The sequence below is a fragment of the Musa acuminata genome, chromosome BXJ2-5 (genome assembly GCF_036884655.1).
Source record: "Musa acuminata AAA Group cultivar baxijiao chromosome BXJ2-5, Cavendish_Baxijiao_AAA, whole genome shotgun sequence".
Classification (NCBI taxonomy): domain Eukaryota; kingdom Viridiplantae; phylum Streptophyta; class Magnoliopsida; order Zingiberales; family Musaceae; genus Musa; species Musa acuminata.
In genome coordinates, this window is record NC_088342.1 from 42938345 (window position 1) to 42957622 (window position 19278).

General features: G+C 34.1%; 1 protein-coding gene across 2 annotated transcripts in view; it reads left to right on the forward strand.

The window, feature by feature from the left end:
- The window catches only part of LOC103985565 (DNA gyrase subunit A, chloroplastic/mitochondrial), a 47427-nt gene that overhangs the window by 8242 nt on the left and 19907 nt on the right, over positions 1-19278 (forward strand). For both annotated transcript variants that reach the window (XM_009403304.3, XM_009403305.3), the window contains exons 8-15: positions 4882-4952; positions 5039-5147; positions 5232-5294; positions 6645-6710; positions 6830-6918; positions 14199-14247; positions 18882-18968; positions 19045-19138. In XM_009403304.3, coding sequence (XP_009401579.1) covers positions 4882-4952; positions 5039-5147; positions 5232-5294; positions 6645-6710; positions 6830-6918; positions 14199-14247; positions 18882-18968; positions 19045-19138 — 628 coding nt within the window. The remainder of the gene's footprint in view (positions 1-4881; positions 4953-5038; positions 5148-5231; positions 5295-6644; positions 6711-6829; positions 6919-14198; positions 14248-18881; positions 18969-19044; positions 19139-19278) is intronic.

The window sequence follows — 19278 nt, forward strand, 5'->3', positions numbered from 1 at the left end:
CAGGAAGAATTTATACTATTTGTCGAGGCTTTTGGAGTGAACCAGTTCATATCAAGTTTCAAGGTTGATTAGAGCCTAAATCTTACACACTTGAAGAGGGAGTGTGTTGAAGGTTGATTGGGTAGTAGGCTATGATGTGGCAAAAACATTTTTTTATTTTGCTAGTTGGAGGATTTGTTTGGTTGAGAGGGAAATGGTTAAACAATTGGTGATTGGGTGAGGCATCAAGAATGAGAAGCAACCCTGGGTTCCTTATTTTAAAATGTTTGAACCAAAGGTTTTACTAAAGTTTGCAATTACATCTATAAGTACTGCAATAGTCAAGGCATGGACCAATACCACACCAGTTCATACTCTTTAACCAATGAATTTAGAGCTCTCTTTGGTTTATTACAAATCTTTTCCAATAGGTTTAACTTAATGAAGTTATAAACCCATTTTGGCCATGACCAAACTTTCCAATCAGAGATATTTTTGAGAAGGAAGAAGGAAGGAGACAGAGTGAATGAATATTTCAAAGGAAAAGGAAGGTCATAAGTCTTGGATTGGAGATCTCTAATTAACAAGGAAATTTTCTTGATTGAAGAGTCTGCTAAGGAGGAATCCTGTCAATCATATGTTTTATCAATAAGCAAAACATATATGAAAACATATCTTCTCAAAAGAAGGAATGATAGAATGATTGATATGTATGTTTTTTTTTATAGGACATAGTTATGTAATCGTATCAAGATAGAATGATTGACATGTATGTTTCTATTTATGATACAAAGTTTTCTTTATTATTTCATATTTTTATTTTTTATTCTTATATTTGGAGTTTATGAAAATGGTAAAGAGATTACAATTGATATAATGTAGATAATGAATGAACGAGTATCTTCTCATATTATGTGTCAATGGTGTGAAATCATATTTATTTTTCTGATGATATAAATTCATTGTTCTCGTGGGAGACATGAAGGTGTGACATTCATTCATGAGAATTACTCCTTGAATTTGAATGAGCCTCACAGTTATCTATTTCTTTTCTTTGTATGTTTCTGTGATTATCTTTCTTTCTCTCACACTCTCTTCCTTTATTTTTGAATAAAGAAACCTAAATTGTCCTATATCACACATGGTCATTACCTCCATTGGTGTTTGGATTACTTTGATTCTAGGAATGGTGATAGTATCATGTTCGGAGGTAAAATTGATGAGAGCAGGTATGATAAACTAAACCAATAGTTGTTGATTTTCCTTTTCAGACAATTTTTGATAAATTAGTGATACAATGCAAAATTATAGCAGCTTGGTGACCCTTAATCATCTTAAAAGACTCTACTGAAACTAGAACCTAATAGAATAAATGGGCTAAGCCTTGACCTTTATCGAGCTTCGCAACACATTGTGATTCGTATGAGGTTCGGGTTTGACAATTTGTCAATCTGATACTACCTTGGATGGAAGTTTTGGTGGAGGAGAAAGATATCGTCAATAACAAGCATAAAATCGAGGTTACAACCTCGTCAAAGCTCATTCTTCCTTCAACCACCGCCCATTCTTCCTTAAGTTCCAAAGAAGAAGAGTTCACAAAAGGGTCCTGCCCTTCAACCTCGTCCTCACAAAAGGGTCCTGCCCTTCTCCGGAGGCTTTGTATCCTTGCTTATTGGTAACCATTCACAAATGAGGGATTGGTGTTTTGATATCACCGGATCCATATGGGGTTCGGGTTCGACAATCTGTCAATCTGATGCCACTGGTCTGATGGAAGTTTGTAGAGGATAAAGATATCACTAGGAACAAGCGTAAAATCGAACGTAAAACAGCCTCTATTGCTCGTAAACTTAAAGTGCCAACTATAAGGGCTAAGCAATGGACTAAAGAGCGATATGAGACTCGGACAAAAACATTAAAACACAGGTCGTCTTTGGAGAGCACTTGAGTGCTCTCTGAAGAAAAGGACCTACTGTTGGTTTTGGTTTCCTCCTCTCTCATGAGGTTTGGATAGCGAGCACCAGGTTTTTTGGACTACTTAGATCAGTTGGACAAAGCTTCGATGCAAGGCTTCAACTACTGGAACTTGAGGACAAAGGGGTTGCGCCTGAAGGGCAGAACCCTTTTCTGAATTCCTCTTTTTTCTCTTCTCTTCTTTTGCTCTCAATAGAAGCTAAAAAACTAGGGTCGACTTGCTTGTTTGCTGCTGCCTTGGGATGCCTTAGACGGGGCTCTCCTCCCTCTTTTATAGCTGAGGTAGGACAAGCATTCTCCTTTTACGGGACTTAGGAGTCCTAGTGTCTTTAAGACTTGGAGAGTCCTAATGGCTTTAGGTCTTAGAGTTGGACCAAATCTGGTCGGATTTGACCTCTTTGGATTTGATTGAGCTTGAGTTGACTCCAGCTAGATTGAATTTGAATCGTAGTTCGAGTTAAAGTCGAGTTAAGCTAAAGTTGACTTGAATCTAGTCTTTGAGCTCAAAATCTAACTTGATCGTGGTTTGGTTTGATTAGGTTCGAATTGGTGTTGGATTGGAACTCCAGTTGGGTTCATTTGGAGTTTGGCTCGAACTCTGTTAGATCATCCCTTATCAGTTGGATCCATTGGTATACCCCAACATCCTCATTGAATTTAAATTTATTGAATTGTGAGACTAAATCTAGATTGAAATGGGTCGTCTCAGTGATAATTGGATCAAGAGAGGGGTCCTAATCCTATACAAGATAAGAATAGACATATATATCGTCATTGCTGTTCAGATAATTTTGAAAGGTCTCTAGAGACATTTAGAGTTTGGTTAGTATCCAAAAGCCCTAATGTGTATGTAGTATATAATATATATTATGCTAGTCCTTTTTCTGGTAGTGTTTTAGGAGTTTTAGAGTTATGTATCAGAGATATTTTGAGAGAATATAGGAACATATAAGTTATAGTTCACTCTCACATATCTTGGAAACAATAGAGAGCATGGTTGAGAGCTATAAACAAAGGTTTAATAAACCCTTGGAACATCACAACTTGAATAATAAAATTTTACTCTTTGATGTTCATCTCTATCCCTCTTCCCTTCTTCCTTTTTCCTCTTCTTTTTGAGACGTTGTTCCGTCAAAGAAAGAAGGCGTTTGATAGGAGACAATGATTTCTACTGATTAGGTCATTGGAATGATTTTTATGAAATCCAACCTAAGACATTACGAGTTGGTGTAAATATATAATAATTTTACTCATTCCTTGATATAATTGATCATTATTCTATAAGTTAGAGGGTTTTATCTTTTATGGAGCAAGAGAAAATAATCATCGACATTGACATGTATGTTTAATCGATCGTTTAAATTTAAATTTATTTTTAAAAATAAATAAAAAAAATAATAAGAAGATAACTAACTTGTATTATGTGATATGGTTTGATTGGCATGCATAATTAAATTATACTAAACCATGAGGTGGATTCATGATTTGCTTTGGTGCTAATGACATGTGCAAAGCTTAAATTTGAAAAATAAACTCAAAAAATAGAATAGAGCTTTATCTAATATTATTATAAACTTAAAAATAATAATGTTAAGAAATAAGGAATGCTAACTTTGTAACGAGCAAGATGAAATTTCGGGGGATAAAAGATCTCCTATGATACACAAAGCAAAAGTCAAGATATCCCAAAGGAGAGTTGTTTTAAGTCAATTAAATATGATAAACTTTCTTTTTGGGAGTATTTAACAAGTGAAAATTTAATTGCTCATATGAACAAGTGTCAAGAAGTGACAGATCATCAGTTTTTGAAAAAGATAGCAAATGATGCCACTAGTTCACATACTAGCTTTCTTGACATAGGAGTGTCTCCATACACTCAATCAAGAGAAGTCAAGATGAACACAATGGTCTTTCAGTTTTTCAATAAATTAGAATTTTAATACTCATTTTATATTATTTTGATACGAATTTTGAGTTATTTGCTAGATAAATTATACATCATTGTGAAGCTTATTGTGAGTTAGGAGTCTAAGCTCATCTGAATTGAAGCTCTTTATAGTAAGTTATTTTCAGTTCTCTGTAAGAAGGTCATGGTGGCTGCTCTTGACATCGAAAGAAAGTTGTTCTCGTCTTTTCAAGTTCCTTGATTTTTAGTTATTTCATGAATATTTAATTAAGTTTTATTATTTTAATTAGAAAAAATAATCATCCATTCTTGGTGGGTTGTTTCTTCCACTGTATGTACCATGTTTTTAAAGCCTTAGAGTCATAGTGTTTTTGAATACCAGTCTTGTTTCTTGAGAGGTATTATCCTTGTCACAGTGACCTTTGCTTCTGTTTTTGGTTTTGGATATCTTGTTCAATTTGCCAAACACAGTGACAACTGTGTTAGTTTCCAGGATTTGTAAACCTGGATGAAATTCTGTTTATGTTTCTATCGACCATTTGTTTATATTAAGTGCATTGATGGGTCATTAAACTACAATGTGTATTAGAAGAGGCTGGGTTAATCTAGATCTTGAGATAGCTTGAGGGTTTGTTTATAATATTAGTGGCTTGTCTCTGGATCCAGGAGCCAGAAAACCTTCTTTCTGGAATTAATGTCTGGGAACTGAAAAGGATTCTTTAATGTAGTATTGGAACAAAACTTTCTCACTAAGTTTAAAAAGTTCTCTTGATGTCAGATCAGATATGTTTGAGCTTGTAATATATTATAAGAATCTTAGGAACTCATTTGTGTGCATGAAATGACTCCATTATGCCCCTCATTCAGCAATATTTCAATGTAGTTATGGTTGTTACGGATGTGACTAATATGGTGGTGTTCTTTATTAACCCTTCTATTTTTGTGAACAGAAGACATTTATATTTATGCCATTTAGATTTTTGTGAACAGAATGAACTGATATTTAGGTTTATACCATTTAGCTCCAAGAGTTGCTGGAGTACATGCCTGGTCCTGACTTTCCAACTGGAGGCATAATCATGGGAAATTCTGGGTACATAGTATTTTATTTTTCTTTTCTGGTTTTACCTGTTGGTCCTTGATCAATATGTGTTATATTCTTGTGTTATTCTTTTGAAGGATCTTGGATGCGTATCGGAGTGGGCGAGGCCGCATAATAGTGAGAGGGAAGACTGATGTGGAATATCTTGATGAGAAAACCAAACGCAGTTCCATAATAATCAAGGAGGTGGTTTAAGTATATTTAATTTGCTATCTGCTAATTTTCTATACTTAACCCGCTAGACATTTTTGTGTCTTTATTTTATTTCAGATTCCTTACCAGACCAATAAATCTGCCCTTGTGGAGAAAATCGCCGAACTTGTGGAAGATAAGGCAATCTTTTTGTCTGCCACTCTTTGTTTGTTCTATTTTCTGAAATGGTCAAATTACAGAAAGATATGTGCACTTTCTTGTAGCCTGAAATTGCATTCTTTCTGGAGTCATTTGCACTATTCAACAGTTGTATCATTAGTTACACCAGCAGGCTGGTGGTAGGCAATTGATGGATACTTTGAATGGAATATTATTGGTGGTAGTAGCTCAAGACATGTAGTTGCTCTAAAGTTGGAGTGATCCAAATATTGGCATTTTGTTCTAGAAATATTGAACCAGAGGACTAGAAACTGATGTGGTGACCAGGACTATGACCTCATTTAAGATTGATTTTATCAACAGCTGAAAAAACTAGTGTTATTCCGCTTGAATTCAAGTGTTACAGATGGCAAGCAAGAGTTATAGATGAATAAGAGAAAAATATATATTATCATACTTGGCTAGAAGCCACAAAATTATGTAAGGGGAACATTTTCATGCATCATGTTCTCAGTAGTTTTGAAAATAACATAATATTCCGAAGATTAGGTGGACTATTGGAAATGTAGGAATTTTAAGATGTCACAGTTTGCAAAATATAAGTCCATAGAAGCAATTGCATGAATGTTACTAATTTTGACTTGCACAATAGTATATATTAGGAGCTTTAAGGAGTAGAACTAGTGCTTTGATCTTTTCTGCAGCTTTCTACTTATATGCTTGTGTGTCATATATATATATATATAATTTTAACTAATGTTTGCTGTCTTCATAAACAAAAGTAATTAACTAACAAACTTAAGCTTTATGTTGGTGATCTTAAGTCTTGGAGGTATCTTGTTATTTGTATTTATACTGTTTGTAATAGAATCTTTTGAGTCTTATACTTACAATTGTATGTTCATTTAGTTTCTTTTCTTTCCCTTAATAAACATCTTTTTTCCATTGTTTTTGTTAGCAGAGAAAACTGACATTTTTAGTCATTATGGGTAATTTTCATTCGTTTTTAGTGCTAAACAGGAAAATGAGATTCTTATTCTTTTTTGTTCATTTTCTTTTTACGCATTGCTTCCTCCCAAGCAACTCTATCCCTATAGGTGGACCTCAGATCTTCGACTTTATCATCTATCAAGATCTGGATTGGAATGTGGGTCTGACACCAACATTAGATGGTTAGGAACTTGTGTCGGAACAGTTATTGTAGTTCCTGTTGGTCTTGATATGTTTCTGATGCTAATTTAACTCATCTCAATGGCATTTAATGTCCTTGTCAACCAGTATCGCCTGCAAACAAAAAAAATCACCTTCATTTATTTGGAGTTGGGATGGATTTTATCATTAATTATTTGACTGTTATGCTACTGATAACAGACTTTAGATGGCATAAGTGATATTCGTGATGAAAGCGACCGATCTGGAATGCGTATTGTAATAGAGGTTGGTTCAGCTTGTAATAACATATGCCATTTACTATATATGGTTTAATCTTCTTTTCTTTTGTATTGAATTTGCTGTTAAACTCCATCATTACATTTTGATAACATTCTTCCTATCAGCTGAAAAGGGGGTCAGATCCATCTATTGTTCTCAACAACCTTTATCGTCTTACTGCTCTCCAGTCTAGCTTTAGCTGCAACATGGTTGGGTGAGTACGCCACAGGACTTTTTGGGTCTAAGTCTATGCTGCATGTATGTCATAGTAGAAATTTACCACCTAACTGCATATCTTCATTAATATATGACAGACATTTTACCCGAAAGACATTCAAAGATTAGTGTGTTTCCAGATTTGAAATGTTGTTTCCCAAAAGATTTTGCTTGCTTTTGTGAATTTTCTTGTGATCCGAAGTATTGCATGTTGCATAATATCATTGTTAGTGTTACTGGTTAGTAAGATTATGGTGTCAAACTGATTTTATTTTTGTGGTTTGTTCTTTTGTTTGAACTCCAACAGTCTTTCTTCAGAACCTACAACTTTTGCCAGTATCTTAAGCAAGGTTCGCCGTACCGTACCGTACCGGCGTTTCGATTCGGACAGTGCGGACCGGTACAGGGCGGTCCGCGTACCGACAACTTGTCGGACCGGTACGTACCGCCTGTACCGGGCGGTATGGCTCGGTACGGCAAACCCTGATCTTAAGTACAAACAATATTTTAACAAGCCAGCTAAATGAAACCCTTACTAATAATCTAATAGCCTAGTACAATATCAAAGTCTAACAACTTCTACTAAAACTGAACTACTTTAGTCAGACTTATATAATAGCGAGGGCATCATCAGAATATGCCTTGAAAATTTTAATAATCTAGCTTCTGAATTTTCACATTTAGAACAATACAAGAATACGTGACCTTTGATAACGACTCCATACATAAGTTTCAAAAAAATTAATGACCAGCACATACAAATATAATTAACTAAAACAGTATACATATGATTCCATAGCATATACAATTAATAACGTGTGAATGTAAAAAAAAAATAAAACCAAGGTTCATAAGCGAAATTGGTATTAGGTTTGGCCATACTTTTGGTTTTTTCTTGTTGAGGGGGAACAAAGGTGGGGTGGTTTCTAAAAGATAAATATTAGCCAAAAAATGATTTTATAATAAAAAGAAGCATAGATGAGTATGTAAAACAAGCAATGTCTTTTTGAGTATCGGAAGTGTATGGGTAGCTTGGTGAGATCGGTATGAACTGGTTGGTATAGATGTATCGACATATACATTGATATGTATTGGTGACTCAAAGGGGATGAAGGAGAAGAGGAAAGGGTGGTGGAGAAGAGGATGAAGGAGGAAGGAAAAAGAGGTAGTGGAAAAAGTGGAAGGAGGAAGAGGTAGAAGAGTAGACAATGGAGGAACAACATTTAGAGGAAGAGGAAGAGGAAGAGGAAGAGGAGGAAGCATGCCCATCGATAGCGCACGACACATGGCGAGCAACAGGTGGCAAGCAATGATGAGCGATAGACGGAGGGCTCATGTTTAGGCAAAGAGGGCTTGCGAACACAATCCTAGAAGTCTTAATTAATTATTTTTTAATGGGTATAGTGTTTTAGATGGTCATGATTAGATTGGTACGTATTGCTTGTTTTGTATTGGTCCGAGTGAAACGATGGTCCATGGTGTAAAATTTTAAAAATATGTGAAAAATTAGATTGTTATATATGCTAAAAACAATTACACCTTTCCTATTGGAATAGATAAATGCTTATTATACAGAATTATTTCCCATCACAAAGAATATGAAGTTTTTGTAAGGTATGATATTGATGTCGGTCCTTAGATTGATCGTCACAATATTATAATTGGATTGTTATACTGCTCAAATTGATACAAAACGAGCTATACATATTGGTCCGAACATAGATTGGTATGTGAACCACCTTCATTTCAGGCGGCTTGGTCCAACTCAAAAACAATAAAAAAACCTAAAATAGTGGTGGGCTGTCTAACTAAGCATTAATAAAAAGAAAGAAAAAACCTAAAATAGAAATTGATTGTGATTCCTCTTCTCGTGTTCAACTGCGAACCAACATTGTTGTCGTCACGATTCCTTCTTCCTAGGTACACTCGTACATGAACTGATACATGAATATAAGCTTGTATTAAAAGTTAGATACACCAATCAATATAAGCTTGTATTTACTTGTTGGACCATGAACTGATACATGAACCATCAATTTTCATTTAGTATTGGTTAATATCAGGATTACCACTTGATATAATTGTCACATAAGGCGTATCAGGTGACTAGTAAGCCTATTGCTCGGAATGATAAGTAATGCAATGTCATCCATGTTTCACACATCATGGTCAGGAGTCAGCTCGGGTTGCAAGCTAGCCACTTACCATTTTTGGATCAGAACCTTTTTCTCCTCCCTTATACTCCATCTTCCTTGCCGTTCTTCCTTCTTCTTTTTCCTCCTCCATTCTCCTTTGTTTCTCCCTAGCAAAATGCCACCATGATACATGCTGGCATACATGATACTGTTGCCTCCTCATAACTCATAAGGTTGCCCTATTGTATTCACCTTCTTTTGGGGTGCCTCGTTCTCTTCCTACTTGCCTTATACGCCTCTAACTCCACCTATTCCTTTGCCTCATTATCCTCTATCTTCTTTGGCTGTTGTTTCTCCTTTATCGCTTGTGGCTTCTGCCTTCTCCACTAGTATTTGTTTTCTCCTTGTATTATACACCTCTAACTCCACCTATTCCTTCGCTTCATTATCCTCTGATTTCTTTGGTTCTTGTTTCTCCTTTATCGCTTGTGGCCTTTGCCTTCACTAGTAGTTGTTTTCTTGTTGTCTTATACGCCTCTAACTCCACCTATTTCTTTGCCTCATTATCCTTTGTCTTCTTTGGCTCTTGTTTCTCCTTTTATCGCTTGTGACCTCTGCCTTTTCCACTAATATTCATTTTCTTCCCTCTTTTCTTCCTCTTTTCCTCTGGTTTGGATATTATCAACTAGCATTGAGTGCCAATACATGGATCCTTACCAGAAACATGAGGGTATAGTTGATCGATATTGGCACCTGATCAAGATTACAAGTAGGGGCTAACTATTTTTATGACACTATTGCCCTTGAAACTTCTGTAAGGTGTGATGATGAGGAACTTTTGAACTCCTTATCTTTCCAAATTTATTTTAGTCTTCACTTCGTCATTTTTTTTCATGAGCCAATCAAGTGAATCCAAGTGCATCATGATTGTCTACTAGGTAACGTGAGTAAAATATAATTCCTTGTTTGATGCTCCACATGTCGTTTGCTTGGCATCAGCCACCATCATCAGTAGATTTTCGCTTATCTACCTTAATGCAAACACAGTGGACCTAATGATAATCAGAATTTGATGGAGAAGTCTTGTCATCTAAATTGACTTCCTGCTCATTGATCACAATCAGTTGGTCATTGGTTGTGATGAATGGCATCTCTCTTTTTTATAGCCAAGAAAAATGTGTATTGTGTGACCCATGGATGGTCAATTACTTGTAAACCAATTACATTCAAACAATGGGTCCTATTACTTATGCTAGCATCTACCTATTAGTACACTACTTATTCTAAAATCAAAATGGATATGCTAGATCCTATTGCCTCATCTAGTAGTGGACCATCTTGTCTACTTACTACACATATCTAATCTATTATCGGACTTGAGTCATCATTGTAAAACTTTTGATTTGCATATGATTTGAGCTCCTCCGTTTGCATGTTCAACTTTAGGCAGTGTAGCCTTAGACACATTATAAATGGATTTGTACCAGCTTATCCAATAATGAATATGATATTTGCCAAATTTGGTGTATCTATAATAAGGTGGATCAATTGCACTTGTAGTCGTTGGATAACATGGTCTACAATATGACTTGTACTGCTCTTTTTCTCAAGTGAGGTGTAAATCCTCCCAACTATTGTAGCTAGCACTTAATTGTAATGTTGTAATTAAAAAATCAATTAGATTATAGGCATCATTTAGTTGAAGAAAATAAGAATTCTATTTTGTGAAATGTTTTATCAATATCTGTGTTATATTGACATTTAATGACAATGTTCTTGTTATATGTGCCACAATCATCTCGAAATCAATATCCTGAAAGTGATATTGATTAATAAGTGTTCATGGCTTCATGTGTTAGACTATATAAAAAAATGAGGCACTCATTGTTCGTTAATGATTGCATCAATTACGCATGAAATGTCTTGGTGTAATCTAATAACAACATTGAAGGAGCCAATAAGAGGTTATTATCATAGGCGAAGGTGTACCTATTTTAGACATAGAATTTAGGTAGTAACCTACATCAAGTCAACATATTGATTAATCATTATCAGAATGTATATATTATAATTATAAAAAGTTCATAAACAATGAAAATTTTAATTTTTGTTACTTGATATAAGACCCTAAATGTTTTGTTATCCCATTTCCATTCAATTTTATGGAAATAGGGCATAGATTTTTCAAGGTTGGAGACTACCTTTTCAATCTCGCCTTTGTTAGTTTGTATCATGTAATATATGTAATCCATCCATTATTTCTTTTCCATATCAATTGGACACAAGACTATGTCATGCAGTCATAACAATAACAACAATAACAATAATAACAACAAAACAGTAAGTCCCAACTATTTAGGGTCGACTACATGGATCTTTTGTCGCCATTGAGATTTGTAAAAGACGATATGCTTAGTTAAGTTCAGAGTACATAAATTTTTATTTGTAATTTCTATTAAAATCATTTTACGTTTTCCTCTATCTCTTCTCGTATCATTAACATTGATTATTTCATCTCTTCTGTCTACTGCATCTAGAGGTCTCCTCAACATATGTCTATATTATCTTAAGCGATTTTCTCTCCTCTTTTGCTTGATCGAAGTGATATTTTGTTGTTCATGAATAAAAGTATTTCTTTTCTTATCTTTTCTAGTAACTTTACACATCCATCTTAACATTCTCATCTCGGCAACACTAATTTTTTGCATATGTTTTTTCTTGATTGTCCAATACTTGATGCATCAAGCATTGTTAGTCTCACAACTGTCTTATTAAAATTTTCTTTTATTCTCAAAGTTATCTGATGATCACACAAGACTCCTGCGCCTCTTGTATTTTTAATCATTTTGTTTTTATTTTATGAATAATATCTTCATAAATTTTTTTATCTTGTTGAATAATTGATCCAATTTAATTATATTCTCTTGTCTATTTTTAGAATCACTAAAATTGTATTTTATATATTCAGTGTTAGTCCTAGTTAATTTAAAATCTTTAATTTTTCAAGTTTGCGTCCATAGTTTGAGTTTATAATTAATTTCACTTAGGCTCTCATTACTAGGATCACACCATCAACTAATAGGCTCTCATCACTAGGATCACATCATCAACTAATAGCATACACAAGGAGGTTTATTGTGTAAGTGATTAGTAAGTTCATCCATTATCAATATGAAAAGGTAGTGATAGAATTCAGCTCCTTGGTGTAATCCTGTGCTAATGGGAAACTCATCAGATAGTCCCTAAAGTTCTAATACAAGTAGTTACATCATCATATATTTTTTTAATAACATCAATATAATTAGTGGGTACACCTTTCTTTTCTAAAACGCACCATAATAAATCTCTAGGAACCCTATCATAAGTTTTATCTAAGTCAATAAAAATCATATATAAATCTTTTTTTTCTCCTTATACTTTTTCATTAATTGTCTTAATAAATAAATAACTTCTATTGTTGATCTACCGGATATAAAACTAAGTTGTTTCTTGTAGATATTTCTTTCAAGCTTTATCCTACTTACGTAACTCTTTCCAAAAGTTTCGTAGTATGACTCATGATTTTAATTCTTCTATGATTTGAATAATTTTGTATGTCATCCTTATTTTTATAAATTGACACTAAAAATATTTTTCTTAATTTGTTAGGCATTCTTCCGAATCTCATGATTTTGTTAAATAAGTTAGTTAACCAAGTTACTCCCTTGCCCCCTAAACTTTTCTAAACGTCAATAGGGATACCATCAGGACCCACACTCTTACTTATTTTTTTCTTTTTAATGTGTCTTTTATTTCAGTAGCTCTAATTTTGTGAATAGATATATGATTATTAAATCTATCATTATTATTTATCATTAAATCTAAGTCCTGTGTGAAATATTTATTAAATAATTTATACAAATAATTTTTTCATCCTCCTTAATCTCATTATCATTAACAAGTATTCTTTGATCTTCGTCTTTATTGGATCTAATTTTGCCTAGATCCTTACACTTTATTTCCCTATCCTTAGCAATTTGATATATATCTTTTTCACCATATTTAGTACTAAGTTTATTATAGAAATTATCATAACTTTTATATCTTGCCATACTAATCACTTTTTTAGCTTTGTTTTAGATTCTTTATATCTTTTAAAATTTTCTCATTTGTCTAATTTTGTCAATCTTTAGAACATGATCTTTTAAAACATGTGTTGTAGCTCTATGGTGATGATGAAATCACATATTCCATCCTGGAATCTAGAGGATGATACATGCTTCTTGGCTATCTTTTGTCCAATGAGCAATCAGAACAAAAGCTATCCTACTTAGTTGATGTGATCATAATCATAGGTCATTCTTTAATTGGACTTCAGGGATATGATGTTGGTAGCAAATTGAGTGATATCATTCTTAAGAGTTTTGAATGTATGGAGCTTTCTACCAATCTCTTCTTCCAATGATGGAATTAGAGTGGTCACTATCATTTCGGAATGTGGGATGACAATGGGGTCTCTCTTTCACCAAAATGATTGACGTAGATCTTTGTAGGGTCTTCATGAATCCATGCCAAATTGGAGTAGCTCTAGCTCAAATTGAAGTAGAAGTATTCGAAATACACAAAAATTCACTTATTGAAGAACAATTGAAGCTTTCAAGCAAAAATTTTCAGCTTTAATTTAAGCAAAAACTCATTGTAAAGCATAGAAGCTAGCTAATTATGATGAAGTGAGATTTAAATTTTCCTTGATTGGGAGAAATCATGTTAGTTCCTATGAAATTTGCATGGTGCCAAGAGGAAGCGCCAAATTCAAGTTACTTGAAAAATTTGAAGCAAATGTGACTTATTTAAAGAAAAAATTTAAGAAAAGCTCAAGAGAAGCGAGGAAAATGTCTATGGTTTGGAAAGATAAGAAGGGCTTCCTTGTATGGATGTTTACTTATGTTGAACCCTATCTTGGGCTTTTGGCCTTTGTATATGCAGCTGTTGGCTCCATGGCATGTTGTTATCCATCTAGTTGAATTTATATGCCGTTGCATAATTTATTTTTGTTCCATTTTCACTTGAATTTGGCACCTTGTGACTTTTCTCTTTTATTATGATTGCATGTAAATATGCAGTTCTATGTATGAGTTCTTACTTTGGTTTATGCTTTTTTTAGCATTCTCGATGGGCAGCCAAAGCTAATGGGTTTAAAGGAACTGCTTCAGGTCTCAACTAGTGAATTTAAATCTTCTTGCCACTTTCAATACTTTCAATAATGCATTGACTAATTGTTTGCAAATTGACAATTTTAGATTAGTTGCTTGAAGCAACATATTTATCGTAGATTGGCTTCTTTATAATGTAGGGACCATATTCTCATCATGGGTGCTTGTCATTAGCTACTGACTTGTTTTCTTATACTTTCTTTAATTATTGCATTTGAGGTTTTAGATACTGGTGATTATTGTTATCAGCTGTTTGTTTAGATGGCTCAATTAGATAAGTATAATCACTTATTAAATTATGTATAAACTCTTTTTGAGAACTTGTATTGATTATGCAGTTTTGTCACTTGCATAATCACTTATGCAAAAATGTTACAAGACAAAAATCAAAGCCTAAACTTATTAAATTATGTATCAACTATGTTACAAGACAAAAATCAAAGCCTAAACTTACTTGCAACCTATAATTGTCATACTGCCTAAAATGGTACGACATGGACGATCGATCCTATGTTGACCATCTTATTTCAAGCAATACGTAGGAAAAGGGTTTGGTATTGATTGGTACGGGTGACGTATCTGCCGGTACAGTCGAAACTTATGCTGTATGGGTTGATACGGGTCGGTATCATCGGTGTTTGATCGATACCGATCCAAATTGGGTCACATTTGACCCTAATTGTTAAATTGACCATTGGGGCCTCTTTTGGGCTTAAATTCCCCTCCTTCCCCTCTCTTTCACTCACTCTCATTCGCTCTCTCATTCTCATTTTCTTTCTCACACCTACTTGTGATTAAGGTTCCTAATCGGTGATTAGTGGTAATCAAGCTATGATCTGAATGAAAAAGGGACCGTAAATTGGGATCTAGTGGAATTTATCTCCAATTTGAAGTTATTTGGCTTCTTTCTATATTTTAATTATCATTTCAAATAGTTAGAGATGTATTAATGCACATTTACAAAGATTAAACATGATTAAGGTAATTCTCTTGTGATAGTCCTAAATAAGTCTATTGTCTTACATTTAGGGGGTATTTAGGGTTAATCACAACCTTATGCATTTATTTATGCCTCATATACATTTCATTCTTAATTAAATACGATAAAATTACCACTAAATGGGATTAGAAAAACCTAAAAAATGATTTTTCGTGAATTTTTGGTAATTTTCAGTCTTTTTTTGAAAAATGGTATCGACATACTGTTTGATATCGATTGTCATGTACCAGTCCGCCCATGGATTGATGCTATTGATCAGCATAGGACGACGACCCTTGCTTGCAACAACATAGAAGTGGTTAATTTGAAATACATTGATCGGTTTTGACTCATTTGTCTTGATGAGCACCTATTTTATATATATATATATATATATATATAAACATGTTTGTATATTCACATCTTTGTTGTTTGAAATTTTTTATTTTATTTTTGTTATTCCTTAAAATTGGAAACTATTCTAGGTTTCTTTAATCCTTTTTTTTTCTTTCTTTTTCACTAATATCACATGTGTTCATCTTGACACTTTAATTTTACCTACACTTCTTTGATTTGCTTTTTCCTAATTAATCAATATTTTGATATGTAATGCCTCATTGACTATGAAATTATCAAATAATTTTTCTTTTTAGTTCATTGAACACATAATGGTCACGTAACACATTTGATATCTTTCTTGACCTAAACTTTTTTGGTTTGATAACAATTTTTTCATCAATTTGTCCTTTATGCCTTGTGATTAATAAATTCAAAATATTGTAATATTAATGTTGTCATGGGGTGCTTGTGCGCTCGCCTAGGCACTTGAGGAAGGCGAGGCAAGGCTTGAGCGCTTAAAATTTTATCGGGTGAGAGAATTTAACTGGCCATTGCTTAGGCGAGCATCTAGTCCCAATCGCCTATGTGGATTGTCCCAATAACATTGAGTGGTGTTGCGTCTAAGCTAGATCGAGTCAAATGGTTTGACTTAGTCAATGGATCAAATTTCTTCCCCAACCCAGATTGAGCTAGGTGGTTTGGTTCAATCAATTAACTTAATATGATATTATTACCTCATGCCCCTAGAGAACCCTAATTGGGCCTCTCACGTGACAACCTCCCTCTCATGAATGTCACCTCCACCAAACGACCTCCTTCGACAATGATGCACTACAATTGCGGACGATATATCTCTCCAACTTTGAGCTTTCTTTCTCTCTTCCCACTAGTGCATGCAAGCACCTCGGATTTTTGGTCCATCGCACTCAAATTTAAAATCCTCCAACCAAATCTCCCCTCCTCGCTTCCACTCATACGCTTCCTCTCTCCCTTAATTTCTTAATTGTTCTCAAATTTTAACAAATCAAAGATCAAACTCAAGAAAGGAGGGGTTTCTATAAAGAAATGTAGATTCAAAATTAAAGGTAGCTCATTTTGGTTTCCTTTACTTGTCTATAGCTTTGTGCTTAATATAATTCTTAAGATCATAGTTTTGGACATCATTTAAAGTTGGATTTATGCAAATACGTGAAATTAAATTAATTGGAGCCGTTCATAGATCTAATCTAGATCTACACATATGTGGTCTTCATTTGTTTGGATTTGACTTAGATCCAAATGAATCTGGCTATCATTTGGCTAGATCTATACTTCATCTGTGTGGATTAGACTAGATTCATTTATCAGGTATTGATCCATATGGATTTAGGCTAAATTCATACGGATTCAATTCAAATACTTGCATTTTTGACCTAAATCCTTATGCATTTGTTTTGACAGCATCTTGATGTTGCATTGCATGTGCCTTACCTTGATTAAGGTTTTATCCCCATCTCGTTTGTCTTGAGTGAAAATTCAACCGGTGTATTGAGTGTCCCAACATTTCATTGTCTTCAACCTTATTGTTGGTGATCCATTGTCTTTAGTTTTTATTGTTGGTGATGTTAGACAAAAACAGCACTGTAAGGGTAATTTCGTGTTATTGTAGATTAGCTTGTATGGAATGACATGACTTATTTTGTTGTCCTTGTTTCATTCACTTTTTGCTAATTATACTCTGCTCTGGGTATCTATTACTGTTTGCTCTTCTTCCTTGTCTTTGCAGTGGGTGTATGATACTGATGATTACAAAAGTTTGTTTGATTTATTTCATATAAAGAAATGCATAATTAGTTTCATCCTTTGTTTAATTTTGATATACCATCTTGTTGGCTTGATGAATTGTATATTTATTCTTCAATTGTAAAACAATCATGCCAAATAATCTGTGTAGTATGTGGTAGCTATTGCATTCCTTTCTTGTTGACTTCTTGTGGGATGCTTTGCTAGTGATGTAAATAGTTTAGGTTCAGTTCAGGTAGGTGGTGGTGTTATGAACTTTTATGATCCACATTGATCAAATGACCGAGCAGGCCAGATAGAAGCCAAAGGTTACCAAATTCACCAATCATGATACGATATATAGTTGATTCAATTGAGATTTGTTGAAATGTAGTTAGTCTTAGCCAGTTTGGTAACATCATAATATGGATGGAATTGGCTGCTCTAGGACTGCTAGGGAGGTGGGATGTGATGAAGGCATTGAGTCTAGTGAGAGATGTGGTAGGTGTTTGGCAAGAGGGGGTTCAGTGAGAGTGGAAAACAAGGAGCAAGAGTGGTGGAAAACAAGAGAGGATACGAGATTTCCAACAAAGTGTTGATTTGACTATTAGTTCTGTAATTGAGTTAGGTAGTGACTTCATGTTTCTTCTAATACTGTCCTTACTAGACATGTGGTTTGAAATGTATTGCAACTGGATTAAAACAATATTATGTATTGAAGCCAACGCTTGTCATGGGACTCATTTTCTGGGTTCTTTTTATTGACTTGGTATTTTTGCATTGCTATTCTCACAATTTGACTAATATTGAGATGCTTATACAGATGCCTAACATAATGGATTAGGCAGAAATGTACCAGGACTTCTTGTCCTTTGGTGTTTCTGTTTTGTCTATTCTTGAGGTTGGGAACAATGACATAGGTTGCTCTGAATTTGTTAGGAACATTCACTGTGCCATTATAATATGAAGAATAGATATGATGATATTTCTTGATAAGGTCTGTATGTAGGATGATCAAATATAGATATGGTTTTCCATGTCACTGGGTGCATTTTGCTTTTTCAGAATTTCTGCAGTACCAATGAGACTAGGTTTCTGTTGCTTCTTATCATCCATGCTCAACTTTTGGCTACATTCTGCTCGTTTGTTTTGTTGATCTCTATGTTTGATTTTTTTTCTTCTTGTAAGCCTTGTTTGAACATCAAAAAGTTATGGACAAGATCCAATGTCTGAATGTCTTGTGACTAGAAGGGGCATATTCTGTAAGAAGCTTGTGCATCTTTAGAGATAATCATCTTAAGCTTTGAATCATGTCATTCATATTGTTTAAAACATTTTTCAGAACTGCTCTTCAGCTAGATGTGATAACATAAACCTGTTAGTGAAGATTCAACTTATCATAATCATGCATATCATGCATATCATGTGTTTCTAGTTGATATTTCAAAAACATGTAAAACACTAATTTTGATTTCTTTTAAGTAGGTGCTATCCCATGATTTCTGCTAAACAAGTCCAAGAGTTCAGATAAAAATAACTTTTCATTTTGCTTCAGGTGTTTCTTGATTTTAGGTGTTCTGTCATTGAAAGACGTGCAAGATTTAAGCTTTCTCAAGCTCTAGAGCGCCAACATATCGTAGAGGTGTGGCTTTGAACTAACTAAAATGGTTACTATGTCAATGATTTTAAGTTGTATAAATTGCTTTTTCTGTCCTCAGGGCATCATTGTAGGTCTTGATAACTTGGATGCTATTATCAATATAATTAGGGAAACATCTGGTAACAGAGTGGCCACAGCTGCTTTAGTAAAAGGTATGAGTTTCTTCATCTAAATTGTCTTGCATTCATCTATGCTTGTAAAATGATCTCTCTAGTCTCTACTTTATCTTGGTTGTTGAGAGTTTCACTTTGCCTTTTTTTAATTTTTTTTGTCTTTTCTTGCTTTGAATTCT